Source organism: Copadichromis virginalis, linkage group LG7, assembly GCF_057382275.1.
Source record: "Copadichromis virginalis isolate Kocher_CV1m ecotype Utaka linkage group LG7, C_Virginalis_male_GT1.1, whole genome shotgun sequence".
NCBI lineage: Eukaryota > Metazoa > Chordata > Actinopteri > Cichliformes > Cichlidae > Copadichromis > Copadichromis virginalis.
The window spans coordinates 57,669,293-57,689,473 of record NC_140624.1 but is presented as its reverse complement, the minus strand read 5'-3'; the positions used below and the strand labels follow the sequence as shown (position 1 = coordinate 57,689,473).

Genomic DNA, 20,181 nt, shown 5'->3' with positions numbered 1-20,181 from the left:
CCCTTCAACTCATTCCTGTCACCTAAAAGGTAAACCTGTTTCTCCATCACCTGTTCAGCTCTGATGATCCAGTAAGGACATCTCCTAGTTTCATCTTCATGTTTCCCTCTCACCACATATACAAACCGACATCATGACAAGCAGCTTTACAGCTGTGGCTCCAGCAAACATCAGCTGAAGGCCTTTCTTCAGGCCAAAACCTTTCAACCTTTGCTATCATACTCTCAACATGCCCAAACAAATCCTGTTCCAAACAAGCCAAGGTATGAAAACCTCTCTCATTTATGAAAAACATTTGGCTTAAAAAGAGCAGCGTTAGTAACGAAACTCATTATAATGACATTTGGAACTGATGAACCATGGAACAAACCAGATAGATAGATATAGATATATATACACTTTGTGACTGTATGTCTACACATTATCCATTCAACAATAAAAACTATAGCAATTTTATTTTAACACTGACTGTAGGTCTAGTTTTGTCTTGAGCAACTGCACTGAGAGTGTTTCATGCATCTCTACATGTAGCAAAGAACAAAGCAGCCTCAACTTCAGTATCAGTATTATCCACTAATAACTACACCATTAACTAGCCCTAAAGAGAGACAGGATTGATGAGGGCAAAAGTCAGGCGTGATAACGGTCTAATCTTGTGATAGAGAATGTGAACACTCTCACATCCCTGTTAGGCTGTACTGCTGTTTTTTTACTTACCATGAGCAGACTTATCAGAAAATTATGAATAAGGACCACAACACCACACATGTTAAAGCATTTTAAGATATTTGGGGGGGGGGGAAAGGCTTCTTGCAGATCCCTGCAATGGCTATGGCATGAAAACACAACAGAAACTTATAGGGTAGAGAATGTTTGATGTGTGGTCCTGACCCTGAACTTCAGATAACCCTATTTCTAATCAGCTTTGTCAACAGCATTTATAGGTTCGTAATTATTAATGAACTTTTTGAATTCAACATAGTGCGAGACTTCAGACTTGATAACCCCTACCACATAAGTCCGTACAAATGTCTAATCATCTAAAATAATATTTTAGCATCTTCTATTTTTCAGGCAGCGCCCCTGGTGACATGATTTTGTGTCTCAGTAAAGCTTTTAATAATTTTATTTATTTCAAGTCACTGATTTTTCACTAATTTCTCATGCTGTTTAATATAAAGGAATAAAAGCCTCCCTGCAATGTGTGCTCCCTTTTCTCCTTTTCTTTTATATTTGTGCAGTAAATCAAACAAAGAAGTATTTCAGGTAGGCCACAAAATCAACCTCAGGTGCAATCCCAGTTAATTCTGCTGCTCTCAATGCCAGCAAACAAACAGCTGAGGTGTGGGGAGCCATAGCCCTGCCCCCCAGGACCTGGAGGAGATCCAGGCCCCAGACATCTAGAGGCCCCCCAGAGCACAAGAGCCCAAGAAGGAATCACCAGAGTGTGGTGGGGGGAGATAGGTCCCTACATATGGGGGGGCCTGAAATGTTCTCAGAGAGGTAGAGTCTAAGACCCAACCTGACACATAAACATAGACAAACAGTCATACGCAGACACAAACATGCAATCCCACCCTTATGCACACATATGCAAATACTCAACACTTGCCCAACATGGAGACACACTAACACACTCAGAAAGGGACAGAGGAGGAATGTCTCCCCTTCAACTCAGTGACACACCTGTACCTCAAGACCCTGCATCTGTGGTGGTGTGAGGGAGCCAGCTGGGGACAGTAATAGCTGATTACTTCGGTTATGACCTTCTACACAACTAATAAATCACCCATCCAGTAAATCTCAGATAGGACGTGCTACTTAGGCTGCTTTAGCCTCAGTGTGCACACAGTTGCTATACATTTGCAATCCACTTTGCAGCCCACCTCAGATCTTCATTTTGTACTACCTCACACTTAATATCATATCTGTTGTCACTGAGGCCTGTTCTGTTCTGTGCTGGGGCCTTGGCACTGGAAGATGGAAATAATCTTCTTTTGCTTCATGTGTGCAACCACTGTTTGGACTGGACTTTGCCTCGGGACTTTCTCAGATGTCTTCTAACAATTCTCACAACAGTTAATGTGAAATAAGCTCATTTTCCTGCAGACACAGAGTCAGACAGATTTTCTGTAGAGAAATATATCTCAGCTTTATTAACCTCAGATTTCGTTTTGCTTTTTATGCCTTACAGTAGTTAGAAAATAATATATACACATTGCTTTAATTACACAATCCTTATTTGGAAGTGCTCCATCTCTGCTCAACCCTTGCAATAAAAGAAAAATGTATCGTTACACTTAAACCTGCTAAACAGGTATTCTGGGCACAGAAGGAAAGGGAAAGCAGACTTTTTTGCCTTCAGGGCCTGGAGTTTTGTATTTGTCAGTTTGTCACTGACTTTTCTTACATTTGGTCTGCAACTCAGAAAAACTAATCAAACAGCAAACATGCAGTTGGAATTTGCTAAATGTATTTCACCCTCAATGCATGAAACCTCAAACAATTTCAAGTGATACACAGTGCAGGAAACCTCACTGTGCTTCATAAAACGTTTAAGCTTTGTGTAGGTTTAATCCCAGCACCAATGCAGTGTTAAAACCAACACAGCAGGTGTTGTTGATAAGCCAGTAGCCAAAGGAATTTCAATAGCTTTATCCAGCAGGAGATGAACAGAAATAAGACAGGCTGGAAAAAAAAACATGAGGAAAAGTGACAAGGAAGTGTAGGAGGAGAGTAGAAAATAAAAGAAAGATTTTGGCAGAGAAAATTAGCTTTGGTTTTCATGCCATTTATGAAGAATACTATAGAAGACAGTAGAAGTAAATTATTATTTGAGGCCAACTTTGTGCATTGTTTATTGCTATGCAATGCCCTCCTAGTAAAACAAGGGGAAAAATCATGTTTCATCTTCCATTACAAGTAAAGCTCTTTTTTCCATGTGTCCCCAGCACCTCTTCATGTACAGAATATTTACAGTAATATAACACAAGCAACAATAAGAAGAAATGAACACAGTGTTTCTGGGCAAAGTAACCCAATAAAAGCTGCGTGTTACAGCCGGAAGCCCATTTTGACAGATACCTTGTGCACATAAAAACAAACAAATTATAAATAGAACGTTTACAATAAATACAACGTTACTTAGTAAGTTTTCACATTTCCCAGTACACAAACTGGTAGTCAAACAGCCAACCAGTGGCTTTACTGGAAACCAGTAAAACTAATTGCTACATGACATGTATTAACCAGAAGTGGACATTTTCTTGAAACAGAACATAAGGCTAGTTTGACTATACATATATATGCTTTAAACAGACAGGTTTTTTGCCCTGGTCAGAAAGATCCTGCTAAATAAACTCTATATTTTCACATAGTGCAGCTATTTTCCATGGCTAGTTTTTACTTATATTTGTCCCCTGGGCAAAAATTAGCTGCCCGGACCTCCCCTAGTGTCTGGTATGCTGATAATGGAATACTACAAGGCTACAGTTTTGCTCTATGCTCAAAAATCAGTTTTGCAATATGCATCATTGAGGTACAAAACTGAAATGATGACAATATGGGTGTAAGGGTATAAAAAGTTCATTTCATGATAAGACTTCCTTGGTTTTGGAAATCGTGTGAGTTAAACACTTATTAGTTTTAAGTATAAATTAAACAAAGTATTCGTTTGCACTTATGACCAACAGTGAGTTTTGTGTACCCTTACAGCCCTAAGAAGATGGTCTAAACTACAATGGAATCCACTTCAAAACAAGATCGCAGGATAAAAAAATTAATTCACACCCAAAACAACTGACTCACAGTAAATCTGTGGCCTTTTGGTTCCTGGAGAGGAACCCAGTTTTTAGCCCTCTGGGGGGGAAAAAACCAATGTTTTGGAATTTTTACTTTTAGAGTTTTATGCTACGTAACTCATATGCATTTTTGTAAAACTAGCTTATACGTCGGTATTTTTTCAAATAAATATCTTTCACTAGATCTTCAAAAAAATAGTCTCTCTTATGTTATCGTTAAAGTCAGTTCAATTGTCTTTTAGACAGATGGAAAAAAAGATAGATTACATACTAGCAGCTTTAACATTGTCATTCTTCTTAACATGGGCTGAACAGTACTATTTACAAATACACTTTAAAATGTAGTTCACATTGTATCAAGGATATGAATGTATCTCTGGTCTAGAATACTGAACAAGGACAGAGAGGATTTTTAAGGGAAAGGTTAAAACTACTGGTGTGAATCACCGTGAAGACATGCAGTGTTTGTTGTCCATTAAATTCAAACAAGCTACATTCTAAGATCAAGTCATAAGCCGACTTTTGCCCATCGCTTATTAACCTTGTGCTTACTGGCAACTCAACAATTTTCTAGAGCAGCGAAGTGGGGGCAGCACTAGTTTGAGACTGTGTTTCAACACCTCGAGATTACAACCGATCTACACCGTGTCTGACTGTACAACTGTACTTTGTACTACGTCTCAAATGTACTTGATTACAGTGCAGTGTGTAGTCGGGTGAAAATAAGACTTACATTTGAAAACATTACCAAAAAATCACAATGGAAATCTGCCTTTTTGTGTTTTTATAAGACCTAAATGCTAAAGGTGCTAAAAACTAAACAATGTTAACCAACCAAATAAACATACTACAGTTTTAAAGGAAAATACACTGTAGATTCCAGTTAGTCTGTTTTTGTTTTATTCCAAAGGCTTCAGAGATGTTTGTAGGTAGTCAGTTTCCAGTCTTTTGAAAAGCTAACAGATTTTAACCTGCTTATGTAATGTTTAATTCTAAAAATTGCACCAATATTTCTAATTAACTATAGTCCTATTTAAGATCATTCGAAGCTAGCACAGACTTTGGTTGGGAGTTTTGGATAACAGATAATGTTTCTTTTAAGCAGCCAAATGTGCTGTGAATACACTTGCTATGAAAAACCATGAGCACACATGCTACTTGCTCTGGAATATTTAAATCCTCATCTCAATGTTGTTGAGGTTTAAGCAGCATCAAACTTAGCTTTAGTAGAGAATTTATAACAAAGAGATCAGACATATCAGTGAACACAAAGTGTTGCAAACAGTTGATGTCCAGTTCTTTCAGCCTCTTTTGGATGGACACTATATTCACAGTGAGGGATATGTACTGGAAGTGGAAGACAGTCAAGATAAATATTATCTGTCCTGCCTGTCCTCTAACTTGTCAAAAGTAAAAGTAAGCAAAAAATAAATAAAAGTCAAATAAATAACAAATTAAATGTCAAATACTCATAGATCGATATTATTCAAAATAAATATTTTAATATTGCTCCTGGAAATTAAATAAATTTTAAAAAATGCATTAAGGAGGTAGGCACAAACCGACACCCACCTTCACAGATCTAGTGACACTGCATTAAAGGACCGTACCAGTGTTTTAGCACCTTAATTACACCTTAATTCGTGATTTTTATTACCAATTAACAAATTTGAAGCTACAATTTTCGAGCTTTTTTTCAGGAAGCCACAGGGTTTTTTTGTTTGTTTGTTTTATAAAATAAATACATAAGTAATTTTTGTGCTGATTGATTTACCTGACATAACGACTTTTTCAAAAAAAAAAAATAGGCTTCCTGAAATAAGGAAAAGTCCAGCCTTTCCCCCCCAAAAGATCAGACATAATAGAATGTGTCTATTTGGTTTAAAACAAGTTACAACTTGCATCACCACCAGTTTTTCAGTATGTGTCAACTTATACTTACTTATACTTATACTGAAGAAGCGGTTCAATACAGTGAATCTGGTTCTTTTGAAATAAGAAAAATAAAAGTGTTCATCTGTCACAACAATGACTTCTTAGAATCAGCCTCAGTTTCAAAAAACAAGTCAAGAAGGCTGTCATTAACAAGAAACTGAATAAATGATCACTAATGGAATAAGCCTCAACTGTTAACTCTAGTACTTTTGGAAATGTCAATCTTGATAAAGATAAACTCAAACGTCCATGCAACTGAAATAAAACAACAGCAAAAACGTCTTATGTTAAACTGCATAGTAGGGATAAGGATTATAGTAGGGATGTCTGTTCTATTAATGTGATGATGTTAACAGCCAAAGCTTTAGTTCTATTTGAAGAGATTTTTTAGTATTTTCTTCCAAAACACATGTAGTGCTCATTTTTGTTGATCTGCTTCCATAACTGCTAGAATCCAAAATTATGAGCAAAAACAAAATTGTATTTATTGCCTGGCCCCAATTCTTTTTACCCTATTATAATAATGTGGGAGCAAAAATGTCAAAAACCTGGAGAGAGGGAAAACCCACAACTATATGCATAACAGATACAACTTAAGGGAAGTAATCTTCAAAAGATGTACAGACACAACCCTGTGTAAATGAAAAATATATATAATTAAAAGATATATATATATATATATGTATATATATATATATATATATATATATATATATATATATATATATATATACTATACTAATATATATACTTATACATATATACATGTATAATTTAAAAAATACATTTAACATGTAAAGTAATTGTAATGAAGAATTTCTGATGGACAGGGCATAAACAGAAAAAAGTGTAGACTATTAATTACTAAATATTGGAAAGTGAGTGGGATTAAATAAGCTTATGCTTCTTCCTACTCCTTTATGAACATGCAATTTATTTATAATTATTATTGCTTTGTTTTCCTTCTGTCTTGCTTTGTTTGCTCTTTTTTCCTCTGTTATACTATTTTAACATGTAAAGAATACAATACCATACTCATTAGGGTTCCTTTTTCTCTCCTCTCCCCTTGGTCTTTTTTCAGTGTTGGTAGGGAAACATGCAGGAAGGTACAGAGGAGGAAGTCTATTGGTCTCACAGACTGTTGATCTCCTCAGCTTCTTGTCAAAAGGAAGGGTCAGGTGACAGCAAGCAAACAGGAACCAGAATTAGTGCCCGTGTGGTATGTAATGTGAGATAGTGAGTGCACAGGTAGTTTTGGTAATCCCAGAGGGATTTGAGTTAAATGGTGCTTTCAGTATGTGCGTGACTGATTGTGTGAACATGTGGGTGAGGGTGGCTGGGCCGGTGGGGGCCCATGCAGTTCTGCTGCTCACTGAGCAGAGAAGTAGTCTCTCCTGGCCCGTTCTCTGGGCTGACAGAGGGCGGAGATAGCGGAGACTTGGAGGAAAGGGTGGAGCTCAGAGTTAGATTGGGGTTTTGGGCACACAGGACGGTGCTCATGGAGGAAGGAGGAGTTTGGGAGATAGGGGCGTGGTTGCTTGGAGAAGGAGTGGCCTGGGGCAAAGAATGGCTTGGCCTTCTGCTGGAGGAAGAAGAGGTGGTTTGGGGCAGTGTGGTACGGTCACTCAGAGGTGTAGGCTGAGAATTGGATGCAGGGCGCTTCACAGGAGGTGTGGCCAGCGGCAGTGGGGTGTGTGGCCCTGGTGGCGTCACAGGGGGCAAAGAAACCGACGTGTCCAGGCGTGTGTGACTGCCCTCTGGAGACTGTGGTGTGCTGTCCAGCCTCGATGCCAGCAGACCATTCTGGTACTGAGGACGAGTGATCTATGCAAGACAAAACAAAGGTGAATAGATTTTTTTTTTTTTTTTTGCCTGTCCCGTTTGGATCTTTAGCCATCAGAATTGCTGTCTGAAAGCCAAGAAAGATGCCAATTGGATTTACTTTACCAAGTGGATCCTCATGGCCTTGCCATATTGGTCCATTTGATTGACCTTTATTATAATTATGTATTTATTTTATTTTCGTTTTTTAGAGACGGGACAGACATGACTGGGGGATAGGACAGGGAGAAAGAATGAAAGAATGAGAGGGAGAGAAAGAAAAATAGAGGGGAGATGAGATGGTGAGAAAGGGGGAAGAAAAAAAAGAAAAACAAACAAAACACCTGGATCACCACGATCAACAAAGAGCAACATAATAAAAACAACACCATCACATATATGGGAATATAACTGTAAATACTAAATATTAAACATTATTGTGCAGCACGTAAGATCGACAGCGCACAGTGTGCTTTGAGGTAGGAGCCAAAAAGGGTGTCGTTTGTGTGTGTGTACACCTGTGAGCATGAACGTGCTTGTTTTAAAAGGTTCCTTCATGTAATGATCTGCTAGAGGGTGTGGGGAGCCACAGCCCCGTCCACCAGGGCATCAAGCAGGTATGGAGGAGATCAAAACTCCAGACATCCAGAGGCCCTCAGAACACAAGAGACCAAGGAAGACCAACAGAGGGGCAGCCGCGCCACTATCCCAGAAAGAGCTGACGAGAGTCCCAAATGAGGGGTCACTCAGCAGCCGCGGAGCAGAAGCCAGGGGGGGTTGCAGTGATGTGCCCGTGAGCTCCGCCGGCAGCCAGCTGTGCCAGAGTGACCGAGCCCCAGACCGAGAGCCCGAGGGCACCCCACCCCCGAAGTGGCCCGAGCGAGCCCCAGGCTCCAGGCCCTGATAAGCGGGCCACCAAGGAGTGAGCCGGTGTGTACCTGGACGCCCATCCCCGGACACAAAGAACCACCAACGCACCGATGTCTGAGGGTGTCTGCCACTGGTAGGGGAAGTGGTGGGGGAGATAGGCCTCCATACCTTGGAGGACCTGGGATGTCCCCAGAGAGGTGGCGTCTGATACCCGACCTGACATATGGACACAGACAAACAGGCACACACAGATACAAACATCCATTCCCACCCTCATGCTCTCATATGCAATTACTCAACACTCACCCAACGTGGAGACAGACATAGAGAGACACTGTACACACAATCACACTCCCCAAGTGTACTCTAAGCCCCGGGTCTAGGTAACCTTGCCCCTGGAGGGGGGAACTGCACCCAGACCCAGGTGGTGTTACCCTTTTCACTGGGGTGGGGAGAAGCAGACCGCCCCGACTCCGCAGCAGCAGGGAGGCCCCACATTCCAGACCCCAGTCGGACGGCCAACTTCTCCTCCTAGCCCCCCCGCTCCAGCAGGCCGCAGAGAATGGGGGTGAGAGAAGACTCCAAACCTCCCTCCGCCCGCTCATATGTAGTGTTGATGCATGTGTGTTCTAAGGTGCCTTTAAAACCCAGGAGGGCATGGAGCTACCTGCCAGAGAGCAGCAGGTAACCGCATAGCCCCTCCTGCTAGCCCTCAATGTCTACGTGTATTTAAAATTGAGAGGTGGGCAACGACGCCAGGGGTGAGGTTGTACACCCTGATGGTCTTTTGGAGTCCGTGTAGCGTGCCCACCCCCAAGATCCTACATGTATGTGTTATGAGAGTGTGAGTAATATGAATGTTTAAGTTGTGAGATAAAATTGAGGCACAGGCAGCCAGAAGGGGACAGAGGGGCGGATGCCTCCCCTGCACCCTTGTGACACATCTTTACCCCAAGGCCCTGCATATGTGGGTGATTGTGGTGGAGCGGAAAGAGGGAGGCAGCTGGAGATGGGGAGGGAAGGAAGGGAGGGGCAAGTGACCCCTCCCTGGGGCCAGCTCCCTCACTGACCCCAGTAGGCACCCCATACTCTGCAACCCGCCAGGGAAAGGGGGCCCAGGCCCATCTGGACCGGGGCCCAGTACAGCAGCGCCGCCCGGCCCCACAGAGCCCGGGACAGCCCACCCGACCCCACCTCAGAGAAAATTGCACCCACCCCGTCATCCACTCATCTTCCACACTACACAAGACAATAGACACCCAGGCTGAGATCTTCCTCCACCTCTCCTGTATCTCCCCCTCCTGCATAGTGAGTTCCTGAAGAGAGGAGAGCTCCTGCAAGATGTAACAACATCCCCCACCAGTAGAAGAGCCTCCCAGGTGGCTCGATGCACTGGCGGCACCCTGCGCCAGGACTGGGCCCCCATACACCCACCCGCCCACAACCCCGGCAACACACCAACCAGGACCCAAGCCCCCGAGGCCCAGCCAGGGCCCCAGCCCAGAGACAGAGCGCCCCCAGAACCTCACGCCCGTCCTGGACCCATCCAGGGGCAGCCAGCCAGGCTACCAGGTCAGTAACCCACGTCCGTCAGCACAGACCCTCCCCTAGCCCTGCTGCACGCAGCCACGAGGAAACCGTCACCTAAGAGCCAACAGAGCCCTTAATAGGCCATGACCGCTACCCCGGGTTGAGCCCTCCAAGGAAGATGCTCCTGGGGAACCCCCCGACGCCCTAAGCCTGTCCCTACCCCCACACCAATCACAACAGCAAAGGTGGGACTAAACTATGACCCCCCACCCCCACTAAGTGATGGAGCTGATCAAAGGAGCCCAGAGCAATTGATCTGATGTGGTGGCAGAGGCTGTATCAAGACTAATGTAATCTAATAGATAATTTCTATATTGGTTAGAATTAAGATTATTTTTATTTTTCCAGTTCATGAGGACTGTTTTCTTGGCTATGCATAGGGCAGTGAAAACCATATGGGCTATATTCTTTTCTGTAGTGACATTATCTAAGCTGCCCAACAAAAACACTAAAGGGGAAGTTGGAATGTTACATTTCAGACACTTTGATAAGTCTTCACATATCTCGCGCCAAAACTTCTGAACTGGTGGACAGAACCAAAGAGCGTGGATATAATTGTCCGGTGAATTCGTTTGGCAGTGTGAGCAGTTGTTGGTAGACGTAAAGCCCATCTTGAACATCCGATGACCTTTATAGTGCATATTTTGTATTGAATTAATTGAAAACTGGGATTTCTAATTAGATGAAAGGTTTTTAAGCAAATCTGAGACCAGAAGTTTTAGTCTAAGTTAACTGATAAATCCGCTTCCCATTTTGCAATAGGAAGTGATATTGATTCATCTGTTTTAGAAAGCATTCTCAAGTTCAAGTTCAAGTTCAAAGTTTATTCGCCACATGCAGTGGCAGGTTGCCCTGCAGTGGAATGAACCCGCCCCCCGACCTTACACATACAACACAGACATCACATGGGTATACAAGTCGGAGAACGGTTGCATTACAGAAAAAACACTGAAATGTACACTACAGTGGGAAAGGTACAAGAGTAAAAAAAGAGACCTCTACTCATGCTGGGCTACAGGAGGACAGCATGAGAACAGGAAACAAAAAAAAACTCCTCTGCACAGAAAAGCACATAAATGTCCACAGTACAACATTGTAGAGCACGTGACCAGCAACAGGGTTGGGTAGGGGATAAGGAGTTCTCCCAGGCAACACAGCAGCCATCCTGCCACTGCGCCGACTCTCCAGCGCGGGCTCAGACCCGCCTCATGTTCCCAGGAGGCAACAAGCATTGAAGGCGTTGGAAGGGGATGGGGGATGTGTGAGTGCTTATCAGTGTAAGTGTATGTGTGTGCGTGTCCATAGTTCAGCTGAGACAGTGTCCTTCGCCCTATCAGGCTAAGTAAACAGTCTGCTAGCCAATCCAGTTGGCCTTGCATGGAATGGGAAGAATAGTCATCACACAGTCGTTATCAGGGATTTTTTGTTTGGCTCCAGCCTTGGGCCTGAGCAGCTGGCACCGTTGAGTCTTCACGGCAGCCGTAAGCGTCTCCAAGGTGTTAACCATGCTGCGTTCGTTGTGAGAGGTCGCGCCTCATCCCATCGCTTCAATTCCAGCGGTCAGCCTTGGGGGGGGGGTTTGAACAGCTGGTTCCACTCTCTTATTTCTCCGATAAGTCAGGGCCAAGCCAGCTCCGATCAGCAAGAACCCTGTTATCATGGTTCCGAATAGGTAGATATCTTCAGCGTCCTCGATCGACAGTCCCGCCAGGCACATGACCCTCCAGTTCTGCCACCCGTCCATCGTGTATCCGGCAGGGAAAGTCCCTCCAGGGCACTCGGGCTCTCCCGAGCCCAGACTTCTCGTTGAGAAAACGGTGTCAATAGCATTCAGAGACCAGTTGATCAAATCCATAATTCTCTTTTAGGTTTTAGAGAACGACAGTGAGAGACTGTTCGAGGGAAAGTAATACACACGAGACAAGACAAGGACACAAGAGGCTAAGCAGGGAAGATAAGGGTAAGGAGGAGAGGAGAAAAAGTGTGACCGCCTTCGCTGAGAGCCAAACGAGAACATTCTGTATATTTTGGAAAGTAATTTGGGGGTTTTAAGAGTAAGAAATTGAACCACACTTGGTGGTGTTTGTCGTTCAACTTGACTCAGTTTAAATTTCTTTTTTTTACTATGGATTTAATTTGTTGATATTCTAAAAAGAAAATTCTTGTTGATCCCATATTGTGTAACTAGTCTGTCAAATGAAATAAATTCTGTTCCTTCTAATATATGTTCTAAATATTTGATTCCTTTACCACTCCAATCTGAAAAGTTTATCATATTATTGTTATGTAATATGTCAGGGTTGTTCCAGATAGGTGTATGTTTGCATGGGATTAATGAAGACTCTGTCAATTTTAGAAACTCCCACCATGCTGTCAGAGAAGAACTGATGTTGACGCTTTTGAAGCATTCATGTCGTTGGATGTTTGAGCTGATAAATGGTAGATCTGAAATCTCTAGATTATTGCAAAGTGCTTGTTCTACATCTAGCCAAGGTTCATCTAAGAAGGTATGTTTTAGCCATCCTGAGATAAACTGAAGCCTGTTGACTAAGAAGTAGTGCTGAAAGTTAGGTAGTTCTAATCCTCCTTTATCCTTGGTCTTTTGTAGTGTTTTTAAGCTTATACGTGGGGGTTTATCTTTCCAAAGGAATTTGGACATGTATGAATCTAGAGATCTGAACCAATCTTGTGGAGGTTTAGTTGGGATCATTGAGAATAAATAATTTATTTTTGGCAAGACCATCATTTTTATAGCGGCAACCCTTCCCATGAGTGATATGGGTAAACATTTCCATCTAGCCAGATCGCCTTCTACCTTCTTTAAAAGTGGGGTATGGTTTAATTTAGTTAGAACTGCAAGCGTGGGAGAAACATTAATACCTAAATATTTTATATTTCCCGATTGCAGTGGTGTAGAAGAAAAATTATGGAAGGAGCAATTAATCGGAAGGACTGTAGATTTTGACCAGTTAATTGAGTAATCTGATATTCTTGCAAAAGAGTTTATCAATTAAATCACCCCAGAGATATTGGTTTGTGCGTTTTTCTTTGTAGAATTCTGCAGGAAAGCCGTCTGGACCTGGAGCCTTATTATTGGGCATACTTATCAGGGCTTCCTGGAGTTCACCTGATGTCAGTGGCGAATCCAGTGCCATTGCTTGAGTGTCTAATAATTTTGGAAGAGTTATGTTGTCTAAAAACTGATCAATTTCCTTTTTAGACAGGTTTATTTGTGGTGGATACAATCTTTTATGGAAATCCCTGAAAATGTTGTTTATTTGTTTCGGGTCATATACTGTGTTCCCAGATGAATCTTGAACAGCACATATAGTTGTTTTTTCTTTATTTATTTTTAGCTGGTTTGCTAGAAATTGACCGGATTTATTACCATGTTCATAATTTGTAAGTGTAGTCTTTGTACTAAGAATTTTGTTTTTTTTTTATCAATTATCTCATTTAATTCTAGTTTTGTTTTGCGTATTTTGTTCAATGTTTCCTGATCTTGGTGGGACGCGTAGGTTTCTTCTAGTGATTTAATGTTTTTTTCTAATTCCTGAATATTTTTGTTTTCTTCTTTCTTTTTATGTGATGAGAAAGAAATTATTTTACCTCTCATCACAGCTTTCCCTGCTTCCCATAGAACAGATATGTAACTGTTTCCATTAGAGATCTACCTAATTTATAGCTCAACGTAATGTAGCTACATACATAACTGAGATTTTTTTTCCTTATTAAAATATTGTGCTATATCACAAATACTACCAAATATACAATTTCCTATTCATGTAACATCCTAAGGGTGATATTCTACCTGCTTTCATTTCAACTTGTTAGCCCAGAAGAACGTTAGTCAGCTAACAGAGGGTGCAAAACGCCATCATGACAGACAGGCTACAGAACAACAGGATGAATACCAGACACCATAATGTGTTCATAACAGAGGCCAAACAAGTGTCCATAGTGTCTATGTTGAAGAGATACCCAGAAAATCAAGAGCCAAGAAAATAACTAGCATGTTCTCCAAAGAGCCATCCAAAGTGTACTCTCAGCTGAAAGGGACCAATACTGATTCACCCAGAGGTGACACTGACCAATCCTGTAAGAATAATTAAGAGAAAGTAGCTGAATAACCTAAGAGAACAACAACTTCCTAGAACAAGAAGAATTATCCTGATCATTAAGGTTTTCCACAAAGGTATGACACATGCGAATTACCTACCTCGCCACAACATGGAAGCTCCTATCATAGCAACCAAGCTGACTAGGCAAAAGTCAACACACAGCACAGTTAAAAGGGCATGGCAGATAACACCAAAGCACCAGCTCCTGGTTGACAGAGCAGTAGATCAGGACCCCAAGACATATCAATCTCAGCACTGCCTGGACTGACTACAAGTAAGCTTTTCTAAGGAGCTTAGGAAAAAAGTAGCAGGACTTTTGCAAGTTTCACAAAACTTAAAGACATCTAGTCACATTCTTACTAATCTCCTTAAACTAGTATGAGTTGGATAACTGAGAACCTACACAGAAATACACAAAAGCTAATGAAATTCACTGTGGGCAGTGACAGTGCTGGAAGCCCTTACCTGTATTTTTATTAATTTTAGTGATTTGTATTTAAAAACTACATATTTAAAAACTACATAAAAGAAAGAAAACACATTTGTGGTTAGTGATTCTTTATTAGGTTCATTTTCTAGTATTTAAGTGAATCGCTTGTGGAAGGTGAAGAAACAGGGGGACTGGCCATCCGACCTGTGTCAGGAAAAAGAACCTTAGTTAGAGCTGTTCACATTTTATCATTATCATTTGTCTGTAACCTAAATTCTTTATATAAGTATTAAGATAAGTGTGTTAACAGTACTCACCTTTCCTGGTTGTTTCTTTTGCAGGATGTGGAGCAAAAGAGTAGAAGCAGCTCAATCACCTGCTTATGAGCTCCTGGAGCAAACCAATATCCCAAGTTAGGGGAGTGTGGTTAAGGTGTTTAATTTATAAAGAAGTGGTTGAAGTCTATATGTTATTTAATTATTTATAGGACTTGGTAAAAATATAAATGTGTCTTTCATGTGTTGTATTGTGGTTTGATGATGGCTCATGTGGATGTTTATGTTTTCATTTGGTTTGCTAACTCTAGACTTGGGCTATTCTAGATGCTCACCGGAATCAGGTAGAGTATAAAATGGAGCCAGTTGCTTTTAGAGGTTGTTGGGTTCTTTGCTGTGTGTTGGTGCGTAAACTCACGGTCTCTTTAATAGAGTCTTCCAGTTAATGAATAAATTTTATTCCAGTCTTATGCCATTTTGTGTGAATGTAACCCCCTAATTCACCTCTTCATGAAAAGTGGATACGAATATATAGATTCAGGAGTGGAGTGAACACTAGCGATGTCAAACCATTCGCCAGTAAGTGAGACATTGACTCACTGATCCACAAAAAGGACATAGTTATGTCAGAGAGAGAGTGTCGACAAATTGTGTGGTTCACAATTTGATATTTTGAAAGATTTCATCTACTTCAAGCATTTATTTGTACTTGCCTGATTTAAATGCCACAAAATCTTATTTCTTCCATCTGCTCAGCGTTATTTAAATACTGTTCAATATGTAGCTTTTAGAAGAAATGTTTAGATTTTGCATTGTGGGAAGCAATTTTTAAATATTTTTTTCTTATACTTGAAATAGAACCATTATAAATAATTCATTTCCTATGGGTGTCTGTGTTATACAGAAGTATAGTAAGTTAAAAATCAGCTTATATAAAAATGTTTGTCAGTCAAACAGGGAGTTACCTTGACAAACTGAAGATCTGAAAGCGCTCGAACACAGAAATCTGGTATGTACTGGAAGGGTGTGCCTGGGATCTGAGTGTTGCTTCCACAGACGGAGCCACTCTCTGGAGCCCGTTCGGTGCAGCTCAGAGATGCCGAGCGGTTGAGGTTGCCCCCATGTGACGGAGAACGGAACTCTAAGGATTAACAGAGAAAACAGTGAGCAAAAAACGACAAGGGGTCTCTAAAAGAAAAGTAATTAACAAAGCTGACATGAATGAAAAATGGAAACAAAAATAATTATGAGCAAGGAAAAAGTGAAGGCAGCTGGGTGAATGAGGTGGTGAGGGCTGGTGTAATGAGTACACAGTGCAACAGATCACACAAACACACACAAAACATATAAATGTCATACTTGTGCTATGACTGCATGAATGTGGGGAGACTGTTTGTCACGCAAAGAATGCGCCAAACATGCTGTGTGATGATGCAAAGAGCATCATTTGAGCATTTTACAGCTGAGCTCTGAGAACAGATTTCTGTCATTGGTTTTACAGATGATTTAGGGTAGAGGACGGCCTATCATAATTGGATGAGCAAGTTTAGTAAGTGAGGAGATACTGTAAAAAAAAAAAATGCTGATTTTCTTTCTTTTAGAGTTAGGTAATAAAAATTAGCTTAGCTTAGTTTATAATTAAGACTAGGAACAGGGTTGAACAGCTAGCCTACCTCTGTAGAAAAATCACAGAATCTGCCACTTAAAAAAGACTCTACAAAGTTCCACCCACAAATACAGATGATTATGAACAAAAGCTTTCATGCAATGTGAACATTACAGCTAAGAGGCACTGAAATTCAGACTTAGAAATTAACTCCCACTTTCATAAGATGGCAGATACCACCTGCAGTGGGATTTAGCAAAAACTGCATGTGTGATTAGCTTGAGAAGCTTCTTCAATTAAGAAGAGCTAAAGTCTCTGGGATGAGAGGTGAGCTTTTCCATTAAATTAATGATATCCAGTTCAAAGCTCTTAAGCTTTCCCATTACAATACATACTATTCCCATTTCTGTTGTAGAGGAAATGGGCAAAATCACAGGAGATTTGCACATTTCATTCAGCCCTCAGAAAGACAAATAAGCACATTCTTCAAAGTGTCAAAACTATTTTGTTAACCAGAGTTCTGCAGTCAGATTAGTGTAGCTGTTGGTAAATATCACAAGAGTGATGGAAAACCATCTGAACATAGATCAGTGGTTAGCAGGAGGTGTTAGTTTTGACAGGGTTAGAAATTAGAGGTCACAGCATCAAGAATCCCATCCAACAAGTTGCTCATTTAACTGTCACACCTGCCTTCAGAAGAAGACACAAACAGACCACATGCAGCATCAGCAGTGAGCGCTTCAGCATGTTCAAAATATACAGCAGCACCCAGCTACTGATTTTACTACAGAATAATCAATTATCTATCAATGAATATGGACAATAAAACCAAATATTAACTAAAGGTCCATTTACAAGCTGATCATAGCTTTCAGTCGCATTTTGCAGTGTTCCTGTGAGACCATTAAATGTTTTTTTTTTTTAAATATCCTCGCTCTGTATATCAGACAACACAAGCAATTAGAAGACATGATAAGCTGCTGTTTGTCAACATTTTAGGACATTATATTATCAGCTTACTTTATAAGATGTCTGAAAATGATCACAAATACCTATTGTGAGTTTTCAAAGCTGAAAGCAAACAGTTTTCATTTAACTTCTTCTGCTAAATAAAAAAATCAGAGGTCAAAAATGTTTAATTTACCATGCTTTTTGTAACCTTTGAATCTTTCCAAGGTTCATTTATGATTTAAAATTTTCTAACCAACTCCTTTTTGGGATTTTCTTACTTCCAGCTCTTGCTTTAAGACACAAACTTTGGAGAAGTTTGAAATATTTGAAAGCATGAGTTTGGTTGAGCAGTGTAAAAACCTTACACCTTATAACCCTTTTAGAAATATAATCATTGTTGGTAGAAATAGTAAAAACCCAGAAAAAAGGGACAGCATGAAAAAAAAAAAAAGCAAAACACCTTTACTTCCTACAAAACATGTGTTCTAAAACATTGACTTGTTGGATCAGGACTCTGAACATGATGCAAGAAAAGAAAGGGGGCGGGGTGATGGTGAGAAAATCTGATTAAATACAGGCCCCCGGGGCTCTGCCTCCACAGGTCCATGCAAGTATTTACCTGGGAAACGAGAGAACAGAGAAAATCTCTTAAGAGAGAGGCGTCGTGGAGGGGGGGAGGCCACTGACGGGGAAAGAGGAGGGGTGACAGCTGAGAGAGAAAGAAAGGGGGCAGAGAGAGACATGAGCGGGTTTATTTATTTATTTATGATTTTTCTCCTGATTTAGTTAGACTGGATCACTCTACGTACTCATTTTTTATTACCATAGAGCTTGGAAGTTTGTTCCATTGAACTCTGAGGATAACGTAGGAGATTCTCTGAATGTCTTCTTCATTCTTCTTCCTACTCCCTTGACCTATAATTCAACACTTTCTAAATGGCTTTATTCTCTCAATTGCTAGTTTAAAGTCCTATTAAATGTAACATGATGCTCATTTTGTTGGTTTGTGCCCAAATGGGGAAAATGGACAGTTAATAGTTTACAATTTGACTACTGTTTATGTTCAGTGCTGCCATCTTGGATTACTAATTTTGGGTTTGTGGAACGCCCCCTCAGAGTTGAGGGGGCGTTCCACAAAAAAATTCAGACTCAGAATTTTTCAACTTCCAACTTATTCAGCAACACACCACAACATCCGAGTTCTCACACACTCAAAGCCCTTAAAAAGGGAGAATTGTAAAATTCAACAAACAACAGACAAAGCATTAGATAATGTCCTACAGAAAAACAACCCCACCACAATTTCTACATAAATGGAATGTTCAAGTTTATAATTCTCTCTCTGTCTAGATTACATGATATCTGAATGCATCACTGGAATAAAAGTTACTCTGTTTTCAGGATTAGAAATGGTCAAGTGTTTGACATTTACATCCCACACACTGAGGTGGATAACGTGCACATAAAGCAGCAGTTTATCAAGTGGTGACAGAGCAACAGAAACAGGCCAACAGGGAAGAGAAACAAGAGAAGAAGGGACAGTAGCTATATCACAGCTCCCTTTAAGTGTTTGACATCTTATTACCATGACACAAGTCACTGACAGTGTTAGATATTTGTGACCTGATTCAATCTTTAATGTAAATGTCTGGAATTTTGTGACTAGTGGCACAAAGATGAAATGTTCACAGTGTAACCTGCTATAGACAGTCAAGGACTGTCTGAACAGAAATTCATTAAATTAAAAAAAAAGTCTTTCAAAAAACATGACTGCACTGACCAACATTTTTTAAAACATTATTTTTCTTGGATTGCACAAGAGTAGCTTTGCATGATTCACAACTCAAAATAAGTCTAAGATAAATTTGTATTCATACTGGGCCTTGATGGAGCCCATCAGTTCATCCTTTATTTGACACAAGCTTTTCAAGCTTTCAGCCAACTTTCTTTTGATTGGCTGCCCCTTACAAAACTTAAGCTTTGAAAAGCAGGTTCTGTGCTCACAGCTACAGATGACCATATTAGGGATATATGTTCTCACTGACAACAAACTTTTAACAGTACTTTGCAGGATATCCACTTTAAGACCTTCACGTCCATGTTTCTAATTTATTACAGATTATGACAGGGTTGGGAAGTTCATCTTCAAGGTATGCAGAGAGAGGTTTGGTGAGGTTAGTTGAATGGAGCCCACAGCCCCAAGGACAGAGGGGGAGAGAGAGAGAGAGAGAGAGAGAAAAACGTTATCAAAGACACCCGGCAGCTCTGTCAGAACTGGGGGAAAGCTGCACCAGATGAGAAAGCCACTTGAAGGAGCTGTGGGACAAGATCAAACGATGGGAATTGATAAGACTTTAGTGATTCCGATTCACTTATCGATTTGATGTCATTGGGTTCTCATTGCCTCCATGGCACCAAGGACCCTGGACAAGATGGGATGCCGCTATTAACATCTGGAGGATGCCACAATCCAGACTTACTTTCCTTTTAAGGGAAACCTATGACACCCTCCCATGCCACTGGAATATCACACAGTGGTACAATGAGGAGGTAAGCTGTTCTCTCTGTGGGAGCCCCAAGGCAAATTTCCAGGACATATTATCAGGATGTAAGGTGGCACTGACTCATACTGTAAATGGATCTTTTGTTTCAACTCAAGTGTGCTAATACATCTCCCCGTTTCCATCTCTGTCGGACAAACAGTAGCTGTCACATTTAATAGCCATTATATAGGAAACTGTTGTGACTTGCTGATCTAAAAAAAAGGTGCTGGCACTGATCC

General features: G+C 40.8%; 1 protein-coding gene across 4 annotated transcripts in view; it reads right to left on the bottom strand.

The window, feature by feature from the left end:
- Positions 1–20,181, bottom strand: part of LOC146706290 (metal transporter CNNM4-like) — a 46,889-nt gene that overhangs the window by 3,820 nt on the left and 22,888 nt on the right. The window contains exons 6-9 of one of the 4 annotated variants that reach the window (XR_014921483.1): positions 18,019–18,108; positions 15,808–15,983; positions 14,885–14,957; positions 9,963–14,771 (exon numbers count right to left, since the gene is read on the bottom strand). Coding sequence is in view for 3 of the 4 variants with exons in the window: in XM_085464431.1 (XP_085320557.1) it covers positions 7,014–7,559; positions 15,808–15,983; positions 18,019–18,108 (812 nt within the window). In the remaining variant the exon portion in view is untranslated. Of the gene's footprint in view, positions 1–6,484; positions 7,560–9,962; positions 14,772–14,884; positions 14,958–15,807; positions 15,984–18,018; positions 18,109–20,181 lie in introns of those variants that run through there. The other 3 variants (XM_085464431.1, XM_085464433.1, XM_085464432.1) reach the window with 3 other exon arrangements.